The sequence below is a fragment of the Phasianus colchicus genome, chromosome 9 (assembly GCF_987193195.1).
Source record: "Phasianus colchicus chromosome 9, bPhaCol1.hap1.1, whole genome shotgun sequence".
NCBI classification, from domain to species: domain Eukaryota; kingdom Metazoa; phylum Chordata; class Aves; order Galliformes; family Phasianidae; genus Phasianus; species Phasianus colchicus.
In genome coordinates this window covers 7,352,125-7,379,617 of record NC_143444.1, presented here as the reverse complement: position 1 = coordinate 7,379,617, position 27,493 = coordinate 7,352,125, and the positions used below count along the sequence as shown (strand labels likewise).

At 42.2% G+C, this 27,493-nt stretch overlaps 3 protein-coding genes across 6 annotated transcripts in view; 1 reads left to right on the top strand and 2 right to left on the bottom strand.

The window, feature by feature from the left end:
- The window catches only part of TDRD5 (tudor domain containing 5), a 21,273-nt gene extending 19,835 nt beyond the window's left edge, over positions 1 to 1,438 (bottom strand). The window contains exon 1 of the mRNA XM_090146003.1: positions 1,420 to 1,438. The gene's annotated coding sequence lies outside the window, so the exon portion shown is untranslated. The remainder of the gene's footprint in view (positions 1 to 1,419) is intronic.
- NPHS2 (NPHS2 stomatin family member, podocin) overlaps positions 1 to 8,220 on the top strand; it is a 13,296-nt gene extending 5,076 nt beyond the window's left edge. Inside the window, exons 7-11 of one of the 2 annotated variants that reach the window (XR_016469088.1) lie at positions 350 to 405; positions 1,255 to 1,333; positions 2,037 to 2,404; positions 5,821 to 5,944; positions 7,665 to 8,220. Coding sequence is in view for 1 of the 2 variants with exons in the window: in XM_090146009.1 (XP_090002135.1) it covers positions 350 to 405; positions 1,255 to 1,333; positions 2,037 to 2,315 (414 nt within the window). In the remaining variant the exon portion in view is untranslated. Of the gene's footprint in view, positions 1 to 349; positions 406 to 1,254; positions 1,334 to 2,036; positions 2,584 to 5,820; positions 5,945 to 7,664 lie in introns of those variants that run through there. The other variant, XM_090146009.1, reaches the window with a different exon arrangement.
- AXDND1 (axonemal dynein light chain domain containing 1) lies at positions 2,868 to 27,342 on the bottom strand. 3 transcript variants are annotated; one of them, XM_031595594.2, is made up of 26 exons: positions 25,952 to 27,342; positions 24,477 to 24,634; positions 23,841 to 23,956; positions 23,370 to 23,470; positions 22,665 to 22,782; positions 22,172 to 22,257; positions 21,269 to 21,325; positions 21,035 to 21,140; positions 20,236 to 20,357; positions 19,584 to 19,724; positions 19,073 to 19,177; positions 18,309 to 18,429; positions 17,622 to 17,723; positions 16,890 to 17,053; positions 16,018 to 16,081; positions 15,354 to 15,588; positions 12,777 to 12,990; positions 12,085 to 12,178; positions 11,217 to 11,425; positions 10,568 to 10,664; positions 9,449 to 9,559; positions 8,512 to 8,649; positions 8,228 to 8,359; positions 6,903 to 6,994; positions 6,336 to 6,487; positions 2,868 to 5,641 (listed from the first exon to the last, which is right to left on the bottom strand). In XM_031595594.2, the coding sequence occupies exons 2-26, from the start codon at positions 24,571 to 24,573 to the stop codon at positions 5,541 to 5,543; spliced, it is 3,075 nt and encodes a 1,024-aa protein (XP_031451454.2). In that variant the 5' UTR covers positions 24,574 to 24,634; positions 25,952 to 27,342; the 3' UTR covers positions 2,868 to 5,540. The 3 variants fall into 3 exon arrangements, with proteins under 3 accessions (XP_031451454.2, XP_031451453.2, XP_090002128.1); XM_031595593.2 differs by having other exon boundaries at positions 2,873 to 5,641; positions 23,841 to 24,022; XM_090146002.1 differs by lacking the exon at positions 25,952 to 27,342 and adding an exon at positions 25,227 to 25,889 and having other exon boundaries at positions 2,873 to 5,641; positions 23,841 to 24,022.
- Between the last annotated feature and the right edge of the window lie 151 nt (positions 27,343 to 27,493).

Here is a 27,493-nt window from a genome sequence, read left to right as displayed (position 1 = left end):
GTGTGAGAGAAATGCCATAAACCCTGAATACATGGGATCTTCAGCAGCAGTTCTCTGCGGCCACAATGTGCAAACATGATTATACCACTCAGGAACTGAATGTTTCCTATGGAATTGGATTGGTTCTACAGTCAAACCAGTATGGACTAGCTAAATCATACTAAACCCTCAGGGTAAATACAAATCAGAAGTGAGGGGTATAATTTTTATTTCTGAGAGTCTACACACAATATATAATAAATCCTCCTCACTGCCTTGAATTAATGTTCCTGGACTTCTAAGTCCCTCTGAGGGGTCTGGACAAGGGCTTGTGTTCTCCTTGTGCTCTAAAATATCTTCCTCTTGACAGGTGGCTTTGGATGCTGTCACAGGCTGCTGGGGGATCAAAGTGGAGAGAACAGAAATGTAGGTAGGAAGTGCTGGTAGCAGAGACTTCCTTGCCCTTTTGCAAGTATCCATTCTGTCTTACTCATGTTTCTTCTTTGCTCCTGGCCCTCTCCCTGCAGCTATTTTGCAGCCCTCACCTTGTTTTCACTGCCCCTTTCAAACCTCTGTCTCACATAAAACTTTCATGAGCAAAGATGTTACTTGTTCCTGCACTGACAGCCAAATGCAGAATCCTTAGCTGGGATCTCATCAACTCTTTTGCAGACAGAGTTTGTACCCAATTCTGTTAGCCTGAGAGTCACAGCAGGCAGTGAACCTGCTGCGTCCTACTCTAGATCAAAGGCCTCAGGGTCTTAGCAGTGTTTGGACTCAACTCTCAGAAGCCTGTAGAGAAAGGTGGGACTTGCTCATTACATAGAGGACCATGACAGAGAGAGCCAGGCAGCAGAGAAGCACATCTGTAAAGAGAAGGAAACTCCTGTGGCTGTCTTGAGAGCAGTCTCCCAGTGGATCCTCTAGTATCTCACAGATTTTATAAGCCTAAACTTCAAGCCTCAGAGGCACAAACAGAAAAGGCCTCTCTGCTGCCTAGTGATCATGTACATCACTAATGATCTAGTTATCATTCAAATTATTTTCTAATGATTCCAGCTTGGATCTGTAGAAAACCAGGCTGCAAAAGAAAGATGGGAACAGAGGTAGAATGCTAAAGGGATTAATCTATAGAGGGACACACAGAGAACAAAGGATGTTCATGAACATCTCTGTAGAGGCCAGTATATGAGCCAATTCTAAGTCCTAGAGGGCCAGTACAGGGCTGTCAGATGAGCCTAGAGCCCTTCTAATCCTTATCCTTCACTACCACAGCAACAATGTGCAGCTGCCTGCTGAAGTCCAGCAGTCCTTGGCCGTGGAAGCAGAAGCCCAGAGGCAGGCCAAAGTGCGGGTATGTGAACTCTGAAGACCTCCAATCTCCCTCCAAAGCATCCCTCTTTCCTTTCCCCGCTCTAGTTTGAGGTTCTTGGAACATACCACAGTAGGGTACAGCTCTGGGAAGATCTGTTCAAGATCTTCAGATCCTGTTCGAGAGCTGTGTCAAGCAAGGTGAGCTGCAGTAAAAGCATGGCCCAGCGCAGTGGAATCCCAGATCTGGTACCTATGCACAGAAAGACAGATAAGAGGCTGGTACCATTCCTGACCCACAATGCCTATGAGAACCTCTCCCTTCTCAGGGTTTCGCTCTTGCTTAGAAGACCCCGCCAGGAGGGTGGAGCTGGGCTGTCACCACTGTCATGTACCCCACACCTTCCTTACCCTGGGCTGTCTTCCATAACTTATACTGAGCCTAGGTTGGATTTGTGTTCAGTACCCTTCTCACAAGCTTGGCCTGTGGGCTGCCTTCTTACATGCTTTTGCAGCATGCGTATGCCCAGTTGTAAGCTCTGATGGAACTAGTAGCACCCAAAGCACACATAGCTTTGGTGAAAACAAGTTAGACACGAGGTCTAGTACATGCCACGATCAGAACAGCAGGAATGTTACAATCACAGGGGCCCCAGAAAGTTCGTGGTGGCAACCTCCCACTGTAATAAGTAGCCTATGCCCCTTACTCCCTGCCTCACAAAAATCTTTATTCTTCTCCTTGGTAGGTGATTGCTGCTGAGGGGGAGAAGGCTGCTTCTGAGTCCCTGCGGATGGCAGCTGAGATCCTGTCCAGTGCCCCTGCTGCTGCTCAGCTCCGTTACCTTCACGCGCTGCACTCCCTTGCTGCAGAGAAACCTGCTGCCTTCATCTTACCCTTACCTTTGGATCCCACGAATCTGGTCTCTCCGGCTACCCGCAGCCCTCCAGGAGTGAGCAGCGTCATCACAGACACCACAGAGCTCCCAGAAAGCGTGAAAGACAAGAAGGACTCACCCATGCTGTAAGAGTTATCCCAGAATTAGTTGCCATAAGCACTGATTAATCCTGCTCAGAGAGGAGCAAGATGGCTGGTCTATGGACAGCCCACCAGCAGGTACTGGACTGCAGACAGGAGGGAAAGCAGCCCAGACCTGTAATATAAAAGTAGATTATACATGAAAGAAGCTTCTGCTTGTTTTGGAAAGGGAAAAATATGGAGCACAATGAGCAGTGTTGGTGCATATGTGAGCAGGGGACTGAGGGAGAAGTGCCATCCCTTCCTTTTCACATCACCTGATGCACCTTGACACAAAAGATCCCTGGGATCTGATCTGTCCTACCTCATTACATTGGCAGGAAAGCCTGACTAGCCTCTATATGTTTAAACACCCCATCTCCAAATGAACAGCCTGTCACACATCATTTGTTACAGGGAAAACCCCACAGTGGGATAAAAGAGGCACAGGTTGCCTCCTAGGAGGGAATGTCTTATCGGAGGGCATTGTTTTCCACTGGCTCTGTCTTTACACTCAGGCTCTTGGGGTTTTCCCTTTTACACTTAGCTGCAAATGGCTTTTTTTTTTTTTTTTTTTTTTTAAATAAAAGCAAATCCTGCAGCTGGGTGGTAAACAAAGCCAAGGCAGAAAATCTTGGATAGGAACATGTTCCTCCTCACAGCCCATTTCTGCATGCTGCATCCTGAGAAAGTGGGAGCGATTGGGTGGTACAGATGGGATCCTTGCTAAGGTGCCTTTTCCTTTATATGAATTAGTGGGGAAAAGACAACAGGCAGGTGGGGGTGGGAGCCTGACGAATGAGGGAAATAGGAAGGGGCTTAGCATGCAGGTAATTTGGTAGGTGCTGCCAGCCTGGTTCTCCTGTGACAAGAGAATGAACCAGGTCTTATCCATGGTGCACTAGATAAAAGATTTCAGTTGTCACCCATACACATATATGTACATTAGTAGGCAACCAGGATATTTAGTCATAGTACTAGCATAGGAGAAAAGAAGGAAAGTGGCAATGCTTGTGTCTTGCTTGACGCTTCTCAGCCGGGTAGAGGGAGGAAGGCAGGCTGTGCTGCTACGTGCTTCCACTGGGTGGTGAGACAGGACAAGATCTGAGCTTGTGAACCTCTGCTTCCAGCAGGACTGTCTGAAAATATAAGGAAGATGATCCATTTAGCCAACTCCCACTGAGCTGAGAAGTGGGAATCCAGCACTAAGCAAAGAGCCAGCTAAAAGCCTTGAGAACAGTTCCTTTGCCCACTGCAGCCACATTAGTAACCTTTACTCACAGGGAAGGAATGGAGAGTGTCCTCAAAGTTCTTAAAAAATCTTCCCTGCCAAAAGCTACTTGAAATAGCTTTACATACTGTAAGCTTTTACTCTGATAAGACATGGGGCACTGTCAAAGAAAATAACACAGTGCCCTTGCTTTCTTTGCTCCTGGTTCCTTTGGGTGGATATCAACTCCGCTCTTCTCCTTTTACTTGACCTGCAGCATCTAATCTTGCTTCCAAGCAGATCTCCCCTGCACAGCCTTTCCCAGACCAACAACTCTGGCATGCTGCTGGCCAGTAGAGGCCAAAGGAAATTTTGTGTCCCCTGCTCTTAATCACTCATAGTAGTTTCCCATCATCTGTGTAGCTAGCAGGGGTGGACCAGCCAGCTGCTCACTCTTTCTTTTTCACTCAGTCTCTCTTGGCCTGCTAGTTACATTCACACGCTTGGTTCATATCATTAATTAGCAAGACTTCTGGTACATGCAACTGTGTCTCAAGGATGGTCTGCAGGTACTGGTTTAACATTACTACAAAGGACAAGGAGTCCACTCGAATGAGTATCAAGTTATTTTGTATTTAGTCAGCTCTTTCATCTCCATGAAATCCCCTTCTCAACATTCAGTGCTCCCATGTATCTCACTCCCCTAGTATTTGCTAGTCTTGCAGCAGGGACTCTCAGTAAACTAGCCTCCTTAGAGGTGGTTGAGAAGGGAAAAAAAAAACTCACCTGTGAACTTACTGTGAATTACACAGCATCTGAGATCCAGGTGTAACCTCACATTCAACTCATTCTACCACTGTAACTCTCAGGAGATGGCTGGCTACAGGATGCCATTGGCTGCTGCTTGTACGTCTGCAATAAAACTCAGTAGTGATCTAGACACACAAAACTAATTCTGGGAAGCTCTGTAATCTTCCACTGATGAACATGAGCTTTATATTTACTTCTCTAAGGCTGATTCTGTTTTTTTCTCACAATGCTGGAATAAGCCCCTGCTTCCCAACCAGAAGCAAAAGGGTGTAATTCCACACAGGGTGAGCTACAGATGATCCTTTCTCTGAGCACTTCTCTGGCTATATTTCTAACTTCATGTGAAAGGATCCAACCAGACCAAGATTCCTTAGCACATCAAGGACCATCACCTCTGCAAGTTTAATGTCTGAAAGGAACAGTGCTTGGCCAGAGACACGTAGTATTAGGCCAAGGCACACATTACCCTATTTGCACTCGTATTTTCAGAAGCATCTTTCTTCAAACATGCAACTTTTCTACAAAGTTGCAGAAAAGGCAAATGACAGCTAATTGCATCCTCAGTTCCAAAGAAGCCTTGTTCCAGCAGGATTTTCTCTCTTTAACGTATACAGAGTTGGCAGAAACTTGTAATTTTACCTTCAGGAGGTATAGACTCAAAACCTCAAAGAAGGAAAACATCATTTAAAAATGTGCTTCAGTGTTACTGATATATGGTAGGTTCCACAATAGAATTTACTCCAGGGGAATTGGCAGGAGCTGCCTGGAGCAGACATGATTCTTAACAGCTTCAGTACCTGCTCTTCAGAGCTCAGACTGGGTCAAACCTCGGAGTCATGCCAAATCCAGGCAGCTGCTGCTGTCCTGGCAGAGCTTCATAACCACACAGACTAGCCCAGGCTGGTGTCTGACTGAGGCAGAAGCCCTGGGTGACCGCCTCTCTGGATGATTTGGCTTGTTGAGGTTGTAGGGGTACTGCATGTGGGCATATCAGCATACAGAGAAGGTGAACAAGCTGTAGAGATGCTAGAGCTGTGGGGGGAAGTAGAGGACAAGCACAAGACAGGTGTGGAAGTGGTAAAACCAGCTAGAAGAACAGCATAAGTGCCCAGATGGCACAGAGAGAGGGGTGGCTAGTAGAGAATAAAGGCAGCAGTCTGGGGTGAGAAACGATTCTGAATAGTAACGAAGAAACTGCTCAGATATTGTTATTTTTTATTTTTTGCTTTTTCTGGATTGCTTGGGCTGGCCAGAGGTGGAAGTTTTGGGAGTTGAGCAGGCTTCCCCTTCAGGCAAGCTTTCTTGTAAACATTTTTCTGAAAGGAAAAAAAAAAACAACAAAAGCCTGTAGAATGCAGAGTAAATACATCGAAAGTATTGTATTTTAAACAAATTAGTCTCTCTTCTTATTTTGATATCAAAAAGAGCATACACTAGAGTGTTAAGAGAAGTTTTAATTCCCACTTATTCTCCTTCACATCTTATTTCTGAGCAGATCCAGCCGAGAAAGGAAATACATTAATTTACAATAAACATGCCACCTAAAGAACTGACTGCCACACCACATGGGCAAAACCAAGTGGAGACAGCAAGAATGTCCTCTGCTACAAACACAAAAGGTATGTGGGATATGAAGGGACCTGAAACATTCTTTTCTACCCACAAATCAGTGATTCTAAACAGACCTTGACTGTAACAGTACTTAAAAGGAAGGCGAAGCCAATTACAGTGACATCTAATATCTAGAATTTATGTAGACCTGGTGTCATATCGCAAAATCAAAATTATTTTATCTCAAAAACAGACAGAATTCAGCTCAGTTGTTTCTGCCCCAATCTGGAACGAGAGTAAAAGCCTCCTTGCTTAGCTTCTGACAGCGAGTCTAGACAAGAACCTGGGACATGCTCAGGAAGAAAGGAGCATGTGCTAAGTGGGACATGAAGGAGGTATCCTCAAAAATTGCTTCCTACTCTGAGTCCAGGAGAGGTTCAGATCACTGATTATCCTGACCTTGCCCTTCTTTAGGTGTTGGTTCTCGGATGACTTTGCCCCTTTTCTCCAGCTCACTCTCTAGCTCCTGGATTCTCTCTAGGGCTTCTTCCAGCTTCTTCTCAAAATCTTCAGATCTCTGCTCTGCATTCTGAGCACGGATTTCTGTTTCTCTGAAACAAAGAAGCAAAGATAATGCTGAAACCTGAAATCTAAGCAGGTGCTGGCAGAATACTTAAAAGAAAGATTTAGAAAGCTGAAATGTGCAGTGGAATTGAACAACTATAAAATACAGTTATGGTTTCAGAGAAAGGCATTGTTAAAAGAGCTTTAAGAGCTGGGGATATCATGGCACAGCTATGTAAGCCCTGCAAGTGAATTCATTTAAACTCAGCATTTGCTAAGAAAGTGTTAAAAGTATCACATCTTTAGCTAACATCACAATCAATGGCTTGAGACAATCAGAAGAGAAAAAAACCCAAAACTAAGCTAACAGAGATGGCGGAAGCAGAACCTTGATCAGAAAGCAGAACAGATATAAATGAAACCCTGCCCTGTTTATCCCTCCAGCATAGGACCAGCACTCACATAAGCTGCACTTGTAGGTGTTCCAGCAGTGCCAGGGCTTCAAACTCTTTCTGAGAAAAGGGAGTTGATGACTTGCTGGCAGTCATCTCTCTCTGGTTGGGAAGAGCAAAACCTTCCATAAGTGAATGTGAAATCAGCAGTGCTGCATTTCATCTACAATATTGTTTGGCTGGGCATTGCTAGTGTCTCTACATGGTTACAACACATACAAGAGCTCAGTATCTGTAAATCATGTAAAACCAGAAGCTAAGTCAAGCATTTTCTTTTGATTGGATCTGATCACATATTGACATTAAAAATAGACTAAAATCACTTCCTGATTTGGACACAAATATCTCACTTGCACTTAGTCTTGGTTGCACGATTGCCCATGCATTCATCGGGTTACAGATATTGGAGATGGCTATAGCCTGACCAGGAGTGAAGTAACTAACAACCAATGGCCAGAGGCAGCTCCTCATATTGTCCAGCAGGCATTAGTTTTCTTCACTTGAAGAAAAGAACCAGGACTTCTGTAGAGTCCCATTAAAAGACTCCTAATCTAAGCTTAGTAAGGTTACTATGATTTCCAGAGATTCACTTTTACTAACTAATCTAAATCCATAAAAACTTAGTCTCTCACTATCACTGCACTAGCTGTCTGCCTCTAAAGCATTGAGAGCAAGGCACACTTAACAATGCAGCATACTTAAGGAGTAGCACCATCCACTGACAGTTTGCTAAAGCTCCACAATTCATGTACATCTGGGTTCTGCTCTGAAGGTCTGACTAGCCAGGAAGTGACTGGAGAAGGAAAGCTGTATGACTTCTGAAGAGCAACTTCACAAACTGATGCCTTTAGCCTGGACTATTCTTCCAAAGAATACAATCCCAAAGGTAAGTGGAAAAAATGGAGACCCAGGAAGTACAGTTCACCAAAAGCAACCTGAACTTCTTGCATTCCTACTGTTCTGAATATCCCTGAATCTCTTCTTCTGTGTGTTCAGCACCATATGATTTTTACCATCCCAGGAAGTGCTGGCAACACTCAGTCTCTGGTGATAGTTCTGGTTCAGACTACACACATCACCTGTTACTGGTCTCAAGTTCATGGTACAGGGCAGGAATGCATGAGTCACTTGGATAAACTGAGGCAGCAGAAACTGTGCTAATGAATATTTTGTAGTGGCAAGGAGAAATGAGAACACCAGCATCTTTCACTCATGGAGCAGGTCTGATATAAACATTAAACAGTGTCTGACAACAGAGTCTAAATAGACAGCTAAAACCCAGCTCCAAATCTCTGCCACATGTGCTAAAAACATTAGTGTAGTGGAGATTCCTACCCCTGTAACTGAAATGATGTCTGACTTCAAGGACTTCAGGTGGATGTTGGAGTCCTGTCCTACATATCTGATCACATCGGCAGTAGCTTCATCGCCTTCACTCATATCATCTGTACTAGCACCTGGTTGCTCCTAAGAGAGAAAATGAACAAGAAGTAGGAGAAATATCACTAGCTCAGTGATGCTCACGGCAGGTAAAAGGCCATGTTTCCCATCACATGCACCAAGCAATAAAAGAATCCCAACTCTGCTGGAAAGTAGCATATTGCAGCTACTACTGTCACCTGCATAAGGACAATTTTCTCCTTTACTGTTGATGTTTCTTTCTCTGTTATTGGTTTCTTTTCGCTGTTGGCATCATCACCTTCAAGCCCTTCTTGAGTTGAAGAAATGATAGTGTCCTTAAGTTTCAACTGCAATTCCTGTAAGGCACCACAATAATTTGGTTAGTATCAAAAGTCCCTTTTGTCCATCCAAATAACCCAGGCAAAATGGCTGGTCTCTAACTTCCTCTTGCACACATTTAGACTTGGACCCACTGTGGTATATTTGCTTTTTATAGGCCATCATATAGAGAAAAAAACGTAACACATGGCCTACAGCAGTGGCAGTATACTGTAGTACTGACATACTAGGCATAAGTATACAGTTACTCATGACTAACATCACTCTGCTTGAGGGCTGAATTGACAGCTGATGCAAATAATTCGTACATGATAATAGATCTAAAACTATTTCCTTGTCATCTGAATTTAGGTTGTTATGTATGACATCATCAATGCCAGGCCAGCCATCTATAAAACACGTAATTGTCACAGGCAGTGTCAGACACCCATCCAGTCGTATAAAGAATTAACTAGAAGTTCAGCCTGATTCGGGCAAGCCAATCAAAAGAACTTCAGCCAAAGTCCACACCAAAGGATGAAGCAAAAGCTAGCAGGCACCATGCTGAACTGTTCTACCAGTGCAGTAATACCTCGTAGCTTCAGTGAAGCTTCAGTTTTGCCTCAGTAATACCCTCACAAGAAGCACAGTGATTTTTAACCAGTTTACAGTCTTCATTCTTCAAAGCTTTAACTGCAGCCTTGAGTACATGGAGGCCTCCATACTAGATCTTCCCTCAAATTGAATCATAGCTGCTTCATTTAGAAATTTTAAAGCAGATGTTCATTCAAATTGGTTCAACCTAGAACAGCATTTGCAAATGCAGTCAATATATACCTCTGATCCAAAGAGGTTTCTCAGTTCTTCTAAATGCAGAAAGGAGACTGGAGTGCCTTTGATCTCTGAAAGGAGAAGGCTACACACATGAATCCAGTTATAGCACTCAGTCTGAGAAAACATAACAGAAAAGAGGCATTATTGATAAAAAAAAGTCTGTGATCATAATTATTCAGTCAGTTAAATAATTCCATCTTTCTATCTTTATCTGTTCCAGGAACATGAATGGACCCTTCCATTCACACCTCACAGAGCAAATGTAAGACATTTCTCCAAGCTTCCAGATATGGTACTCATCACTGTCTAATCACTCAATTCCTTCAACACGCTCCACCTTAGGCCAGCACAGAATGTCTCTGTTAGACCACTCTCCCAGCCCATGTGGGGAGAAGTGAAGGAAAATCTGAAACTTTACTTTTTCACTTGCAAAACTAACACAGAACAGAAGCTTATGTATTTCAGTCACTGAAAAGAAGCTTCTTGAATTCCTTTTAAAAATCTCATCCGTTCTGTGCTCAGTGCAGTGTTGGGCTTTAGGAAAGGTCTACATCTCAGGTTCCTAAAGCACAGACAAAGCTTGGCTAAACACTGAAGATGACAATGGTAGCAATTACCAGAGGAAGAAACGTACATGCTATCACGCTCCTTGCACTGCTTCAAATAAAGTTGCCACCATCAACATATACTTTCAGTAAGAGCTCAAGTATAGAGTCAAGGAGACAGAAGTGTTAGCTGACAGCAAAACACTTCAACAAAGTCTGTATAATGGTATATTGCACCAAACACCTCCAGAAACTCCCAAGCACTGCTCAAATCTCAATTTACATGGGTCTGACAAGCTCTAATGTAGAGGTAAATCTACTGTTATTCATATGGAATAAATCTAGCAGGATATCCTGAAATGAGATAAGGAAAATATTAAAACTGAGTCATGTTCAGTTTTATGCACTTTCCACTTTTGTGGAGTCAGTTGGAAATTTGAGGGCCCAGGGTAGTTCACTGGAGTGGTACGAGTCTTCTTCCTTGAAAATTATCACATTTATTTTTCTCTACCTTTCACAAAACAAATGTGGTCTCGAGGTACAGACCTAGACAGCATGAAACATTGTGGCTTTTTACCTTGAGTTTATTCAGCTCCTCTAGCTCAAAATCAGCTTCTGCATCCTTCTCTGATCGTTTCTTCCGAACAATTGCACTGACAATCTCATGGCAGCAGCTGCAAAGATGGAGAATGTCATTGACACTGTGGGGGTGCCCTCAAATGCTTTCTGCCTTTCAGTCAGCATCCCTTGCTGTCAGCAAGATGTATGAGCTATCTGTGGACTTCTGTACTAGAGAGCAATCTTCACCTGCATCACTCACACAGTGACCTCCCAGTCAGCTTGTTTGTGCCAGTACTGTACTAGCCCATAGTGGAAATAAGAGCACAGATTCAGGCTTTGCTCCAGGTGACCTGGACTGCAGACTCACTGCCTATACTGCTTTACATCCTCCAGAGGTAATGCTCAGAAGAGTAGACAGAGCCTACAGAGTTACAGATGCATGTTTTACAACAGTACCAGGTATAAAGTAGATACTGCCATTCTCTTTAGATATGCCTAACTTACTAGGCTCCCTCCAAATTCCAGTAAGGACCATTTAGAACCTAGGAAAAGATCTAAAGAAAACCAAATTGATCAGATCTGCTGCTTCAAGGAATCTCTTGGCACACTACACATTTTTCTTTGATTAGCCTCCTTTAGTCAAAATTGAAAATCTCTGTTCATACCTGACTACAGAACCAGACAGTCCACACATCTTGGCAACCAGGTTTTCTGCTTCTTCCTGTAGTTCCTGAGCACTCTGAAGACTGAGATCCTTGCCCATCTCAAAGTCTGACTCTTGCTGCTGGGGACACCGGCAGGACAAGCGATCCGCTATCACATATTGCAGCAAATTCACCAGCCACAGGGTCAGGTTTCTGTGCAGTTCAGTCACCTGCACAAAACATCAAAGCAAATCTGAACCAGTAAGAAATGAACGATCTTATCAAGTAGTCTGAATTCAGTGCATTTCACTTATCCAGTATGCTACCCTAACTCAAGCTGACCTAATAACACAAACATTTACCCATACTTTTTTTTCTCCCATATTCATCCCTATTACCAACAAATATTTTCCTGCTGTGGATCTATCTTTCTGCAAAGTGTTTGTTCAGCAACGAGCTGAACAAGAGCAACGAGCTCTTTATCAGCTATGTGGCATTCTTGTCCATATTTCAGCAGCAAACCAAAAATCACACATCGTGCTTGTAAAACATTTAGAAGATACACAGTGAGAACCTCACTAACACAAACACACACACACACAGAAAAAACACATCAAAAACAGAGAGCTAACAGCCAAAACAGGAAACAGGAAATATCAATATTATTCCAGAGGAAAAGCTTGCTAAAGATTAGCAAAACATAATTCTGTTGGGGCACTATTTTTAGTAGTCTTGATATGTTCCCCTGGCTGGAAGACAAAAGCCACAACTCAAACAAGAAAGAAGGTGTTAAAGGAGAAACAGCATTCCTCTCAGCTGTGGTCTGTCCAGACAAAAATTAGAGGAAAGAGTGAATCTTAAATACAGTGCTTTACTTGCTTCCACTTACTTCTTCATTAAGATGCATGGTGCTCTTCTCAACCTCAATGTTCATGGACAAAATCCATTGTTGAATCCTCTTAAAAAATTCTCCAGGTACCACCCTTAAAAAAAATAATCCAGAGACAAAGTGACATCTAATGCACCACACCCAGGGATTTCGTGTCTCAAAGACACTTTTGTTTCCAGCTCAAGGAAAATAATGTTTAGCACACCAGATGCTGGAGACGTGGCACAAGCAGTTTTATTAACAAGGTGGTTGTGGGTGAGCTTGTCATTTGCAAATAATCTCTGACATATGTTATGCATGTGCTCTGCAAATACTTTATTTCCTGATGATATTTGCAAAAGACAATAGAGCACGATGAGAAGTATGCCCCCACAAATCTGCCTGTAAATTAATCACAAATTGTAGTTTTTTCTTCAAATGCCAAGATCTCCAAACAGGTGGCATTCTAGGAAAGACAGTGATGTTCCAGGAGTTACATTGGAGCCACCAACTGTCTCCACAGATATTGCCAAATCAAAGCAAATGGCCAAATCACAGCAAATGAAAGGCAACCACCAATCATTTTAACACTTCAGCTGATCACAGTTATCCCACTGCCAGTTTCTTGTGCCAGAGTCCCCACAAAACAACATTTTTCTTTTCTTATGCATGTAGTTTAATGTATAAGGCAAAATTAACACCTCTGTCCTTACGGGAAATGCAGTTCCATATCATTTTCAGCTTTATGCAACTGGCTGGAGCCTATAATGCTCATTAATGCATCCACTTGGGTCAACCATGAAGGAATCATGTGATAAAATGCCTGCAGTTCAGTTTCATGCGTGCCAGAACCTCGCGTTAGCTTTTGCGCCTTGAATAACCAATCTTCCATGCTTCTCACCAAGACTGTCAAAAATCTAGCTGTGCCTGGAGGGGAAGAAAATACAAACCTTTAATTACATTCTTTCAGCCAACAAAAACAAGGCTCAATTCAAAGTCCTTTGCCAAGAGGGATGAACAGCCTACATGAGATCTGGCTATACTTAGCGCTAAGAACAAACTGTTTAGTAAGCACTGAATTAAAAACAAGTTGAAAGAAAATCTGCTTGATGTGAAGCCGACTTTCCTTCTTGTCTTGGCAGATTTGACTTGTTGCATAAAGAAATGTGATGGCTTAATAGAACTCTTATAAAAAGCTCTGTAGTTCTTTTCAAAAGAGATACAACATACGTAGATATGCAGAAATGTCTGGATAAGACAGTAAATCACATGTTCATTCACTCATCTGGCATATGCTGATGGATATTCTTTGATTGCTGGAAGTATGCTTGAAATTAACAGTGCTTGCTCCTGATGTCCAGCGTTTAGTCTTTAAATCCTGCTAAGGTCCTGGTCTTCATGACATCTTGTTTCAAAGATAACACGTTACACATGTGGAGGTAATTACCATTTTTGAAACATTTTAATGACTCAATTTCCCCACTGTACTGCTGTGGTACAGAACTGGTTAACTTCTACTCTGGATTATTTGTCGTGCAATGAAGCAACGTTGGGATGTTCAGACTGGTAAGAAAGAAAAGAAGTTCCCCCAAAAGGTTGGATGGTACCAGAACATACTGTGGAAGCCCCACAACCAGACAAGTTCGCTTTGGGAAGACTACCTTTATCTTACAATCAGGTCTACAGGAAAAAAGAAGAGCTAGTAGGATCTCAATGGAGAGATCACTGTGGTCCCAGCCAGTTCAGAGTCAAAAACTTGATCTTACAAAAAAGGTATGACTTTGAGAAATGATCAAGGAAGATCAAAGGTCTTAAGTGAAAATTTATAAATTTCAATTGTATATGCCATTGTTCTCTTTGCATCTTTAATCCTTGTCAACAAATACTAAACCTTTTGTATTTCTGTCACATGGTGCTTGAGATCAGGTAACCTGATCTTAGAAGATAATAAATATTTCAGGTAAATGAGTATCATTGCCTAACAGAAAAAAATTTACAATAATTACAACATTTTCAGTATTTTCTCTCATCTATTTCTTATAGCCACTTTCTTTTTTACCTTTTTTTTTTTTTTTAACTGTAGCTGCAATGTAAACAGATGGAATACCTTGTCTCTTCTCATAGACAGGAGAAGAGCAGAAATGAGTCCAAGCAATTCAAATACACTGCCTTGTATGGAGGAAGAGAATACCCTTACTGAGATCCAGTTCCCAAAACCTTTGTTAAAATAAGCTAAACCTCCTTTTTCTGGACTTTACTGATGGAAGCAATTTTGTATCAGATGCCAGCACTGTGTCACCTAAACCTTTGTTCAGACCACTAATAAATACAAAGACTTCTGACAACCTGCTGTTAACTTTTTGCCATGATATCTGGCCAATTACGTCCCTGCTTCTTTTTCCTTCTTTTACTTTTTAAAGAGAACTGCTAGGAGTATTTACTTCTTTCAGCTGTCTTTTAGATTGGACAGACTTACAGTATATTGTCTCTTTTAGCAGAAATATAAAAGGCAGCATAATGTAGGAAAAAGCAAAGGATAACATTCTGAAAGACTGAGACGACAGAATGAGAAGCAGCTTAGAAAACATGAGCAACGGTTCTAGACGCATATTCATTTTAGTCTTCTAAAAGAAAAGGAGATTAAAAAAACACCAGAGATGAAACAATTCTGAAATCAGAAATGAGTCAAGGCCTAGGAGAGTCAAAGGTTGAAAAAGTTGGTTGCAAATTACCCAACAAATGTTTGTTATCTTAAGCAGAACATGATAACTTTATATCAGCAAGAAAAACATATATTTGCATAGTTTATTATCAGTATAAATCAATATCTAAATTTAGATAACTTTGTCTTAATAATAAGGTAATAAAAAAGTATTACCCTCTGAAACAGTATTATCAGGTTAATGAACTCTAAAGTGACATTTTGCTTTAAAACTTAGACATCTATTCTTTTACTGTCCATTTGCTTTCTTTTCCACACATAATTCACCCAATCACAAACTACACATGCTCTGAACTTAACACAACTTATGTCTTATGTCTTAGTTGTACTGCAATTTTCTTTGATTGTATTGCATTGCATTTCAGATTCCAGATATTCTTTGTGCGATCAAGAGTCAAGTTTCTCAGAGTTTATACCTCCCATGTTTTTGGTTACTGAAACATACGTAGGGATCAGACATTACCTTTGGAAAAAATCACTGCAGATTATACTAACTGGTCCCTTATTACCTGCTACTTCCCTGGTATACCCTAAGAAAGAATGAACTACAAAAATGGTTATTTCTTACCATTATTCCCACTTATCCTTATATTATATTGCTGATAGAGTTCACGTGCACTTTGGTTTATTTCTTCCAGGGCAGTGAACTGTGGAGGCAATGCTCCAGTTAAGTCCTGGTGTCGATTCAGCACCGTTTCTCCTAGCTCTGTCCAGTGTTCCTGTATCCTGGCAGCACTCCTGAGACTTTCAGTCTTGGCTAGATATGTCTCCCCTGCATACAGCTGTACGTCTTCCTTCAGCATCTGAAAGAAAAGCAACAGGCTTACTGTGCCCCCAAAAGTTGGACCACCCCTTGGCTGCAATGGAAAGGTGGTAGAAATCAGGTAAGAGAATGATGAGGTATTCATGAGCATCAAGATGTCATAGTAAGTACAATAAGTTGGAAACTTACTTCATGAGGATGACAACTGTGAATGGTTCTACAGATTAATATAATTTATCAGTCACCAGAACTGGCAATCAGTGCTCAAATGTGTGTAAGCCTAATGGCTGAGCTGCAGTATTGGTCAGTTACAACTTTTATGTGTAGATTCTCGGTTGAAGCTTCAGAACAAAAAATGTCAGTTGATGTGTTTTCATTCACATTTGGGATGGGCATAGATACTGACAGCAAGCGGTCATTTGCTGAGCATATACCACTCAGTAGTATGTCCAACCTCCAGAAATCTTACATTTATTAAGAGCTTTGTATCTTCTAAGATCTCATCCAATAGCTCTTCTTTCATCTGAAAGGAACTAAGCAGAAAAAAAGAAGACATGAGAACTGAGAGAAAAAAATCCCGTAGTAGTTCATGTAAAACCAAGGTCAAGATATACTGTACGCATGCCAAGTTTGTGATACAAATTATAACTTGGGAAAAAAAAAAGCCAAAAACATCAAGCCTTACTTAGCTGGTAAGGCTAAGTCACTCAACATAATGCAAACACAACTGTAGTTATGAAAATCAGTTATTAACATATGTGATAATGAGTGAAGTATGTAAAATGACATCTTTTGTTAGTGCGTACAGTGTGCATTTCTGGATTTTGCACTTGCATTTGTCCTTTATTTAACATATCATGATGGACTAACAAAAAGTCTTCAAAATATACATTAACATACAAGACCACCTTGCATTTGAAACCTCATGTGCCTTACAGTCTCATTTTGTATCTTTACTGCTCTATTGAAGCATTAATGCAAGTGTCATGAGTGTTAAAATGAACCAAACTAAACAGAAGAATTCTGTCATGGCAATCACATCTGCAAAAAGAGAACTGTGGCTCCTAGTAGGAGGGTAAAATCCTTGCTCTACTGGAGTCAGCAGTAACCTCACCACTGAATTCAGCCACAAACATACACCATCACTTTGAAGCTACCACTAAGTACCCAACTATCAAAATAAACATGTCAATCATAAAAACAGAGCAGTGAGGAATATAAAAAATGCAGATTGTAACAAATCTCACAACATCTTAGTCAGGAATTCTGTGCATGCTTTGACTTGCTGCCATGGGGCAAAGGGGAAATGACTATTACTCCCAGTCCCTCCAGGCCACTCACAAGTTACTGTGTTGGTACTGAAGCCATTTGTTGAGGTTTCTGCGCACAATTTGCAGTTTTTCCTTGCTGGACTCCTCCAAATGCTCTATGTCTGCTCCAACGTGACCTAATATTGCTTTGAACTGCTCAGTCTCCTCCTGTAGATCAGCAAGGTCTCTCAGATCCTGCAGCCGTTGAACGGTAAAACAAATGTTGTAACTGTTTTGATCCAAGTAGAAGGAATTCTCCCTTCAGTCTAGGTATTTTGAGATATATCTATATATCAGAGATCTGGGAAATTTCTGCAATTCCACAGCACAGCCTCACAACCCCTTTCATGCAGGATTAAGTTGGCTTACACTTCCCAGGCATTCCAGAAATGAGCACTTAACTGCTGCTTCTATGCTACATAGAGACCATGCAACTATACACCTTCAAAGACAAAATTTCACTAACCTGGATCTGTTTGGTTTTATGGCGATGGAACAAGGAGAGGGAAGGATAACACAAAAGAAGGAAAAAAAAAAGAGGAAAAAGAAAAGCTTGAGGTAGAGGAAAGAGGATATGGAGTAATGAGAAAGGGAACCGGAAAGTCAATGAGCGAGTTCAGGTTTTAACGCTTGTTCAAAACTAGATCAAGATTTAAAGTTCTAGTAACAACAAAAGTACTGAATGCTTTACTGAGTATCAGAGTGCTACATGCACCACACACACAAACACTTTGAACAGGTACCCATGGCAGACAAGTCCTACCTTTGAGGCCAGAAGGACTATGAAATGCTTGAGAACCTTGGTCAGAGCCTTCCCACTTATATGGAGCCTGCGAAACAACGTGAGCTGGTTTCTTTCTATTATCTGAAAGAAACATTATTTTCACTGTTGTCTTTTGAGAGAAGGCATCTGATAGTAATGTGAAGCTCTACCATCAATGAAATAGAGTGCAAGCAGACAAAGCCACTTACCTCAGAAATAAACTTCTTATCCACAAGACAGACCAAGAAGGTAGGTCTGCTAATAAATTTAAACCTTTATCAAGGAAAAGGTCACAAACAAGAAAAACACACAAGCAAGGAAGCAGAGTTATCCAAGAATGCTATTTTGTGAAGCTTAAGGAATCTGGCTACAGATTTATGAGAGAGTCCAAGTTATGGGGAAGAAGGAAACTTTTCAGTCAAACTCATCTCCAACAGGAAATATTCATTTCATCGTTCTTCCTGAACAGAATCTGGAGGCCTGTACTAAAAATGCTGTGTGAATCAGCTGGAACAAACCAAACAAAACATGAAATACAATAGTCCTCAGTAAATGAGGGCAAGAGATGTGTTAGCACCCAATTAGATTAAATAGAAACATTCTTTGGGATGAAATTTGCTTTTAGAACAAGTCTGTCTGCTGTGATGGTCTATACCATGCAGCATATCACTGACCTCCCATACTTACCATCAGAGCCAGATCACGTACAGCTGAGCTCCAAATGTCTCTCTCTTGAGCTACCATCAGAACCTGGTCTTCCAGCCTTCTCCTCTGTAACTCGTATAACTCTCGATACTGTTCCAGAAGGCTAGAAGAAAAAGACAGTGAAATTTGTCCATGCTTCTTATTCACATTTACTGTGTTCCTCCCAATTCCTAAGACATTTCATCTCCCTCTTTCCTTCCTTGATCACCTTCCACATAAGTGTGTGAATTCACAGTTCCTTTACCCAGAGCTCCTACAACACAATTGTGTTGATATCCTCACGTCGAGTTTCCAGTCAGTATTCTTACAAATCTCTGTTGGATCTAGACTAGCTGTTTTCTTCATGACACAAAATTCCTGTAAGTGAACCCCAAACACTCAACACAAATCTGATACCAACCACCTCAGTACTTCATTTTTTAGGTATCTGAAGATGTCTACAGCCTCATACAAGTTCCAAGCTGCAGGCTCTACTTGACTATGAGCTTACCAGCTGTGACTGTGGGGTGAAGAGGATGGCTGCACCTGAGCAACAAATGCAACTTCTATGATTTAAAACTAGAAGCATTTTAAACAGCTTCTTGTCCCTTTGAGGAGTTCAGGACTTATAGAAAAATGACAGCATTTGTCACAAAGAGCCAAGCTCTCTTCCCCAGGAGAAAATCAGTCCTTACTTCTTCCCAGCCAGGAGAACGATACCAGCATGCTGCAGAGATCTCCCAACCTTAACTTTGAAAGTAACTTACTTTGCATTTGCCTCTGCCTCTCGCATGGCTGCAGCTAGCTCTTTTTGAGCCTTTTCTGCTTCTTTGGTCACTTTGCAGTCATGTTCTCGTACCTCATACAGTTCACTGAAACAGCAAGGAACAGCCTAAATAAACATAGCCCAGCCCAAAGGTCTCTGCTCTGCCAAACACAAACTGCTCTCTCCATACACAAACAGCTCGCTATAGAGTTGAAAAGCATTTTGAAGACCTCTTATTCCTGCGCACACAGATTGCTCCTGCAATCCCCTTCAATGCAAAGTGCAAAGGAAAGCAGGTGGTTTAACCCTTATTCTGTGCTTCCATGCTGCACACCTAACAGTAAAAATAAACTAATGGTGTGAGGAGGCTAAAGTGTGGTCCCTGTAGCTCTGGCTGAAATTAGAAAAATAATTGCCTGCTCCTATGGAAGGAAGATTTGAAAACTGAACAAAACCAGTATGCTAAGCTTAGTGCATTGAGATAATTTTTTAGGATCAGGAAGGATTCAGACCTGGCCAGCTGCGCAACACACTCCTTAAAATAGAGTAGTTCTTCTGTAATATGTCTGTCAACCAGTCGCTGAGCCATCATTTTTTTGTAGAGTGTCTTCATCTGCTGCGGAATACGCTCCAGGAGATCCACATACCTCTGCCTTCAGTAAAAAGAATAAAAATAGAAATTTTCCTGAAAGCGAAGATCTGAAAACCATTCCTTTCACTGCACAGGACCGTACCTAGAGGGCAACCTTCTGACTGTTTGGACTTGGGATGTGAAAAACTCTGGAACAATGTAATTGCTACAAATACTGATAATCTGTGTGGTGAAAAAGAGCAGAGGAACCCCAGCTGTGAGAGTAGTTCCAGCTATTCCACACCTGAAAATTTCCATTAAATGTCACACCCATAAGGTGCCCGCATTGTCAAGTGTTGTGTCAAGGGTTCAAGCTCCCAGTTACATAACAGTGGTTCATTAGCACCGGTTGTTAACTAGGCAGGGCAATCCTATTTCACTTCTGGCATCAGATCCCATGCCAATGACATTGTGACAGGCTAGCTTTGTTGGGCGGTGACATTAAGAAAGATCTGCAATAGCTAATGCTGCTCCTGAGAGGATGGACTGCCATAAATCAAGAGGGGGATTAAGGGTGCTTGGCAAATGATGACCTGAGTTTAGAAAGCAGCTGTCCTCTCTCCTTGCAGTCTACGCTGACCTGCCGAATCAGCTCATGGAAAACTATGTTGTAAATGTTCTGCTCCGCCTTCATCAGCTCCAGCACGTTGTGCAGCTGGCAAAACAGATGAGACAAACACCAGCCTTGCAGAGACTGGCAAATCTACTTCATCATCAACTGAGACTGGCACAGCACACTAAATTCTTCTGAATCTAATTTCCCTCTTGAAGGGGTAATGGAGAAGAGAAAGAGCCAACTTGCACACATTCACAGGTTCTTTTTCAAATTTGTTTTGCTCTATCCTCCCATTAACATCTGTGGGAGCTTTTCTGCTAACTCCAGCAGGAGTTCATATTGAAGCAGTGCTATACATTTTTCAAAAATCCTACTTTGTCCATTTAAACCTTCCCCATTACTGTGCAAGAATAATAAAAAGTAAGCCCAAGCAAAGTACAGAGATTTTTTGACACGAGTTTTGGCAAATGAAAGCTTCCAAAGATCCATTTTTAAACACAGCAGCTTGTCTGCTAATGAGGAGATGAGATAGCCACTGCTTTATTTCCTCCATAGTAATGCCAGATGCATTCCTTTCTGGCATTTTTGCAGTTGCTTGTTCTTCAAGGATCAGACAAAGACAACCAGAAGCTCAAGAGGGCGATCTCTCACTTATGACAGCAACTACAGACAGATGGCTTGGGCAAAAAGTAACTGCTTGGAGGCATCTTAAGCACAGCTGAGACAAATGCTAGGGAAAATGATAGTATTTTTCTGGGTATGAGTGAGTTATCCACCTGTGAAGGTCCTGTTACTCCAATCAGCTCATCTACTCCAGCTTTTTCCAACATGCTGTCCATTGCCTCCATCAGCTGTATGACCTCTAACCTCCCAGAAGGTTTCCTGACAGACCAGAAAGAGGCACATCATTATTCTATACAGTATACTATGATATTTTCCTACAAAATGGAATTCAAACTTTTGTGTGTGTTTTTTTTTCCCCCAGTAATAATTTGATTCAGGGTACATACATGGATGGGAACAGACGTAGCCTCTTTTCACTGTCTTCAAGCAGAGTTGTGTATTTACTAAAAAAAATATAAAAACTGAATTATATAACAGCCCTTCCAGTGCTAGCTAAGAAATCCTGCACTTTAATTCAATCTCTATATCCCATGTACAGTAAGATAGGGAAAGAAGTGTGGGGTTGTTCTCAGTGGGAGCACCCAGAGCCTGAAGTCTGACCTCCTGCAGCTGTTCATCCAGCTGACAAACCAACAGGAGCTCCTCCTTGCCACCAACCACATAAATCTTGTAGGAACACTGAAGGTACTCAGCAGCGTTTTGGAGTAAAGCTTCATAAATGAAATTCTAAAGTTACAGCCTGAAAAACTGAAGATCCCAAGCAAACAAACAAACCCACACCAGAATGGTCAGCTCCAAGATGTTAACAGGCCTGAATGAGCTCCAGTGAGAATAAGAACTACCCTGAGTCTGCCCAGTGTTGCTACAGAAAGCAATTCTGGAGGGTAGGTAGAAAAACAAGACTAATCAAAACCACAAAAAAAAAAACCAAAAAAAAAACAAGTGGCAACTTGTTCCTTTTCCTCAAGAGATAAAAAGAGACTTCAGCTTCTACATCCATGTTCAAACAGGGAAAGACTTAGTAGTAATAGCCTACAGGAAATCCTCCTTTACCCTTCCTAAAGCAGTAGAGGCAAAGCAAAGGTGGCTCACATTGCTCTGGTGGGCTGAATGCAGCCTTACCATTAATGCGGGATTTGTAAAGCCACCTTTTTTAAAACAAAACAAAACACTCTCCTCAATTGAAAGAAGTTCATTTTTCCAGCATTCTCAGCCTCTTAGCATTTTACCCCTCCATTCTGAAGCTCTACAACTTGACGACAAATCCTGCTCAATCAGAAAGCACTTACTCATCAAAGTACTTCAAGGGCAAAACTCCCTGCTTTCTCACGATGTGAAATTCCTCAGGAACCAAACTATCTGCTAGGGTTGCTTGCTAGGGATAGAAAAGAGAAAGCATTAAACATCAGCATAGAAGATAACATGCATATTCCCAGTTCCTTGCCAGAGATGGCACAGTTTCGGCCATGTGGAGAGCAAAGCTCACAGAGTGACTTTTTATGGTGCTTTTCTGTTTCCCACTCTACGTAATTAGAGCACAACAGAAACAATCCACGTTTGGAAAAAATTAAAATAATTAATGCTGAACTGTGGCAGGGAGCTGGAGGCTGTGAACTGAAGGGAGAACTGATGGCTTTTAGAATCAGGGTAAAACACTAAAATCATTTTGGCTCAGAAACCGAACAAAGCCACAACCCATGGCAACACTGGGGGTGTACGTGAAGAATTCCCTTCTCCCACTTATTGATGTACACAGAAAAATAAATGAGGAGCAGCACTCACAGGAGTACTTGAGACTGGACCACTGCTTTGTTCCTGAGGACTCTGAGAAAAAGAGCTTTTGAGGGCCACTGTTTTCTTATCTTCTTGGATCATCACATCACACAAGTAAGAGACATCCCTGAAACAAAGGGAAAGAGCTGTACACTGACCCAGAACACAAGCAACCTACCTTTCTCTTCTACTGGCCTCTTGCGGCACAAAAAAGACTGATAAGATAATGTTTGTTTGGCAGATTAATCTCACATTGCCTATTACTGGCCAAGAAACTGCTTTTCATGCCTGTTGTCAATGCTTTGTCAAGTACATAGCTGCAAACTGTAGAGGAGCAAAGCATTTTTCAATTCCTAGTGCTATTTAAGTAACGCTTATTTACAAAGAAGTGTAAAGCTATTCCCTGCTAAGTCCATTAAAGCCAGAAGAGCTTCTTTTCCTAATCCTGGATCAGAGTATGCCAGTGAGCCTGGGATCCATTGGAAGAAAGCTTCCAAGGAGAGATCACATAGCAACTCTTTATTTATTAGCCCTGAAACATCGTTCTCTTGAATTTCACCCAAATAAGCTCAGTTCGGATAGCTGGTCCATTCATCCAGCCTCATTAGGCAGCACAGACACTCACCACTAGAGAAACCAATGGAAAGACCTATCTGCATTTGTAGTGCTAATGTCTTTCCATCGCAGTCAACTCCTTATCCCTTCTTTGCTTACCTTCCAGCGCCTGTCAAGCTGACAGGGTGGTCTGTCAAGTGTCTGAACTTGCTCCGACGATTAGGATAATGCCAAAGCCGATCTGGGGTTTGCAGGCAGCCCTGCAGACAAAGCACACGTGGCTGTCACTTCTTAGCCAGAAATGTGCCAAGGAGTGGGAGAGGTCAAAATGACTGTCTAAACAAGCTCCATGTAATTATTTCGGTCTTAGGGCTAAAGAAAGCAGCATGCACAAAACAGTTGCTACAAGGGGTTCACAGAAACACATCGGTACAAACATGTTTACCATTTTGCAGGCATTAAGACTATGCTTTGGATCCACATCAAATGACACGATCAGAAAAGTAACGTAACGCAAGATCAGTTTGTCTAAGAAGGTTGGCACCCTTCTCTTTCACCAACAGAATAAAAACATGCCCTTAAGAAAGAGTCAATTCTGGACAATAAAAAGCAGAAGATGGAAACGCTTACCCTGAAGCCCATTGTGGTTTTTGTTTTTTGGTAGGACTGTAAGTAGTCTGGGCTGCCAAGAGAACTGCTAGCACAGGTCAGGGCTCGGAAAATCTCTTCGGGAACAAAACTGTACTCTGGGGAGGAAGAAACAGGCCTGACGTGGTCCAGCATCCTCGATGTACCCCTTAACAAAGGGATCTCTGGAAAGCAGTGTGTCAGAACTCATTTATTCTGCTGATAAAACAGAGGGCTGAGAAGAACTGTGAGAAGTTGCTCACTCATTTATCCCAAAGCAGGAACAGTTCTCTCAAACACAGGCAGCTAACCCCATTTTTAGCAGCTGCTGAATCTTTGGCGAAGCCTATAACAAGTTACCTTCAAATTGTGGGGACAGTGGCACTAAATGCATAGCTGTGCCACGCTGTCAGGTGTGCAAACACCAAGGGATGGTATAAGCAGCTGAAGTTATTTATGTTAATCCATTACCCTTCTTCAGGATTTCTACCAGTTAACTTTCTACAAGCTTTAACACCCTGAAATACTAGCAATTGCCTAAACAAAGGCAAGGCTTAGAACTCCCCCAGAAAAGCATCCTGTTGTGAAAAGGAACCCAAAGGACACCATCCTCTGCCCCATCTCCAACTCCAGCCCTACCTGAATGGTCCTTGCTGACAGATCCCATGCACAAGGAATTGCTCATTTGTCTTCCAACTGCTTTCGGTCCAGGAACTGGCATTCCATTGGTGGGCATGGTGAAGAGATGCTTGGATTTTTTTTATGCTTAACCAAGGAAGTTTTCAGTAATGAGCAATCTAGAAACAGAGTCAAACCCACCTTTGTACTTCACAGGGTTAATATTTTTTTGTGTTATTAATTAACAGGGAAAAAAAAAAGCATCTGACACTAGGTAGCTCAGCTGGGAAGAAGCACCTGATGCTTTAGTTCCAGGGAGGAATACCCAACAAGAAGCTCTTAAATGGCTCTACAGAGGGCAAAGCTTGAAGGACTACCCTATTAATTACCTACTTAAACCTATAAAAATGCATTTCATAACTGACATGGCATCAACTTGATTCATAGATGTAGAAAAGTCAAAGGTGTTTAAGTCAAATACAACTTCTGCAATTTATTAACATTTAGCATCACAAAATGATAGCTCAGTGCACTTAATGAAACCATCAGAAGAGTTCTGTTCTCTAAATGCTACATGCACAAGAGTGCTTGATTTTATCATTTGCAAATGGGGTTAACTGCTGCTTTTACACATCTAACAACTGAACCAGACTTCATTGTAACTGTATTTCTCCATTAACATTACTGCTTTTCCTTCTTGCTTGCTAATGAAAAAAAAAATCTTATTTCCATTAATTTTGTAACCTCCAGGGACCCTCATGTGAAGCTTACCCTTGCCAATACACACTGTTCTTTGTGAATACTCTTTGACCTCCTTATCAGCTATATCCTTTTGTACTGAGGTTTCCAGATAGGTTAACAGCATTTCATTGACTGCACAGAAATGTGGTCGTGCACATAGGTGTAACCAAAGAAAAATAGGGTAAAACTTCTGATAGGTGAATACATGGCAGTGATTTCCTCCCGCTCTCCACTCCTCTTTAAAACTAGTGCTTGGCAGTACACTCCATTCTCACCACAAAGGATGGGAAGATTGATTGATGGTGCTATTCTGTCGCTGCTACAGCTTAAGGACATAGAAAAGACTTCAAGCATGTGGTGCACAGCTGGAAAATAGCACATAAAGTTCCTGGCACACAAACCATTTTCAGGCCCAAAGCAAAGGCAGAAATCACCAACATGATGTACATTTTGGCAGTTGTTCCAATTTAACACGGGTTAAGCTGGGAGAGGCTAGAAACTCTAGACTGTTCCAAGAGCTACAGGCCCTTTCCCTGTGCTCCTCTGCACTTCTACCTCAGCTCCAAGAACATCCACTCCTCTAGCAGAGGGGCTGGACTGGACAGAGGCTGTGCAAGGAGCTCCCTGGAGCTGGGACATTTTTCAAGTCACCCCACAGCCATCATCTTGCAGCCCCTGCTGCAGACCAGCAGCTCCCAAACCTCCCAAGTATTCCAGCTCCCACGCTGCATAGGGAGCAGCAGAGCCCTCCATACCTGCTAGCTATTACCAGCCAGGCAGCTCCTCGCTGACTCCATCACTATGGAAACAGAGCATTGCCATCCCTGCATTCTGGAAGCAGCCTCTCACAGCATCTCCCCTCCCAGGGGAACAACCCCACACATTACCCTGCCCCAAGCCCAGCTTTACTCCCCTTCCCCTTCTTCTTCTGCCACCCTCATCCCAAACCAATCCAGAACCTCAGGAAAGAAACAGGCCAAGACAGTTTTTGTTGGTTTTTTTTTTTCTCCTCTAATAGGAAAATATATTTCAACTGCTGTAATACAGTAGATTATAAACAGCTCCTCTGCATGACAGAACACAGTACAGGTTGCATATACGTGGGACTGCTGGTACCAGGGGCCAGCAGGTGACTGCTGCACAGTCCTCTCCTTGCACGCCTCTTCCCTGCCACTCCGCTGCTGGATGAGGAGACAGCAATGGCTTCTTCACCCTGGAAGGGGGAGCTGGCCTGGCTGCAAGCACCAGAAAGGACAAGGGTGAGCTCAGCTGGCTCAGAGGCACAGCACAGAGCTGCTTCACAAACCCGACACTGCAGAGCGTGTGGGCCTGCTCCTGGGTCACACTTACACTGGACTGCCAGCCTTCCAGCCCAACTATATTCAAAAAGGTGGGAACTCAAACAGCTCAGCTGTCCATTGGCAGGTGGACTGATTCATGTCAGTACCATTTTATATTTAAAAATACATTAGGATCTCCCCCCTCCCACCACAGCACGGACCACATGCCTTATTTGGGTGGCAGTCACAGGATAACGTACAGTTAACAGCTCAAATGCAAGACTGCTTCACTTTGGAAGGCAGAAAGCAAAACATCCTAACAGAAAGGACGTACAAGGCGTGAAGACTCTGCACGGATTCAGTTTTCCTGAGAACTAACCATTATCTGCATGATAATGGGACAGATTTTGGATAAATTTCACAATATTAACACTGATTTTTGTGATGTTGAGCAATGAGCTGCAGCTGTACTGGCTGCCATTCCAAAGCTGGACGCTTCCCACCTTAAAACTGAAGGAGTTACTATGGAAGCAAGCTTTATAATTCTTGTGTTGGTAAGAATCACAGAAGACAGTATATACCATTAGAAACTTGAAAAGGGCAGGAAATAAACTTTAACATTCACTTACTTGACCAGAACACCACACCACTAGCTCTGGTACTCATGGTCTAAGCAAGCTCTTTTCAAGCAAACATACTATAACAGACTAATTAAACAGAGGACTCAGTATTCTCCCCTCCAGAAAAATGAATGTAAGCCTATATTCAAAGCAATTTAAAAAACCCTACGAAATTGAAAATAATTCCCTGACAGCACAGTTGTGAGATGCCTTGATCTACAAGGCTGAAAACCTTAACCTGTCATAAATCTTCAGACCAGTGCCAACAGCTGAGCACCCCATCCCGGTTGCCTTTTGCTTGCCAGATGCTTGAACCCCCAGGTTTCCAACACCAAGGATGCTGACCCAGAAAATGCTGATATTTTTCATTAGGGGTATGACACAATGCCAGCTGCAA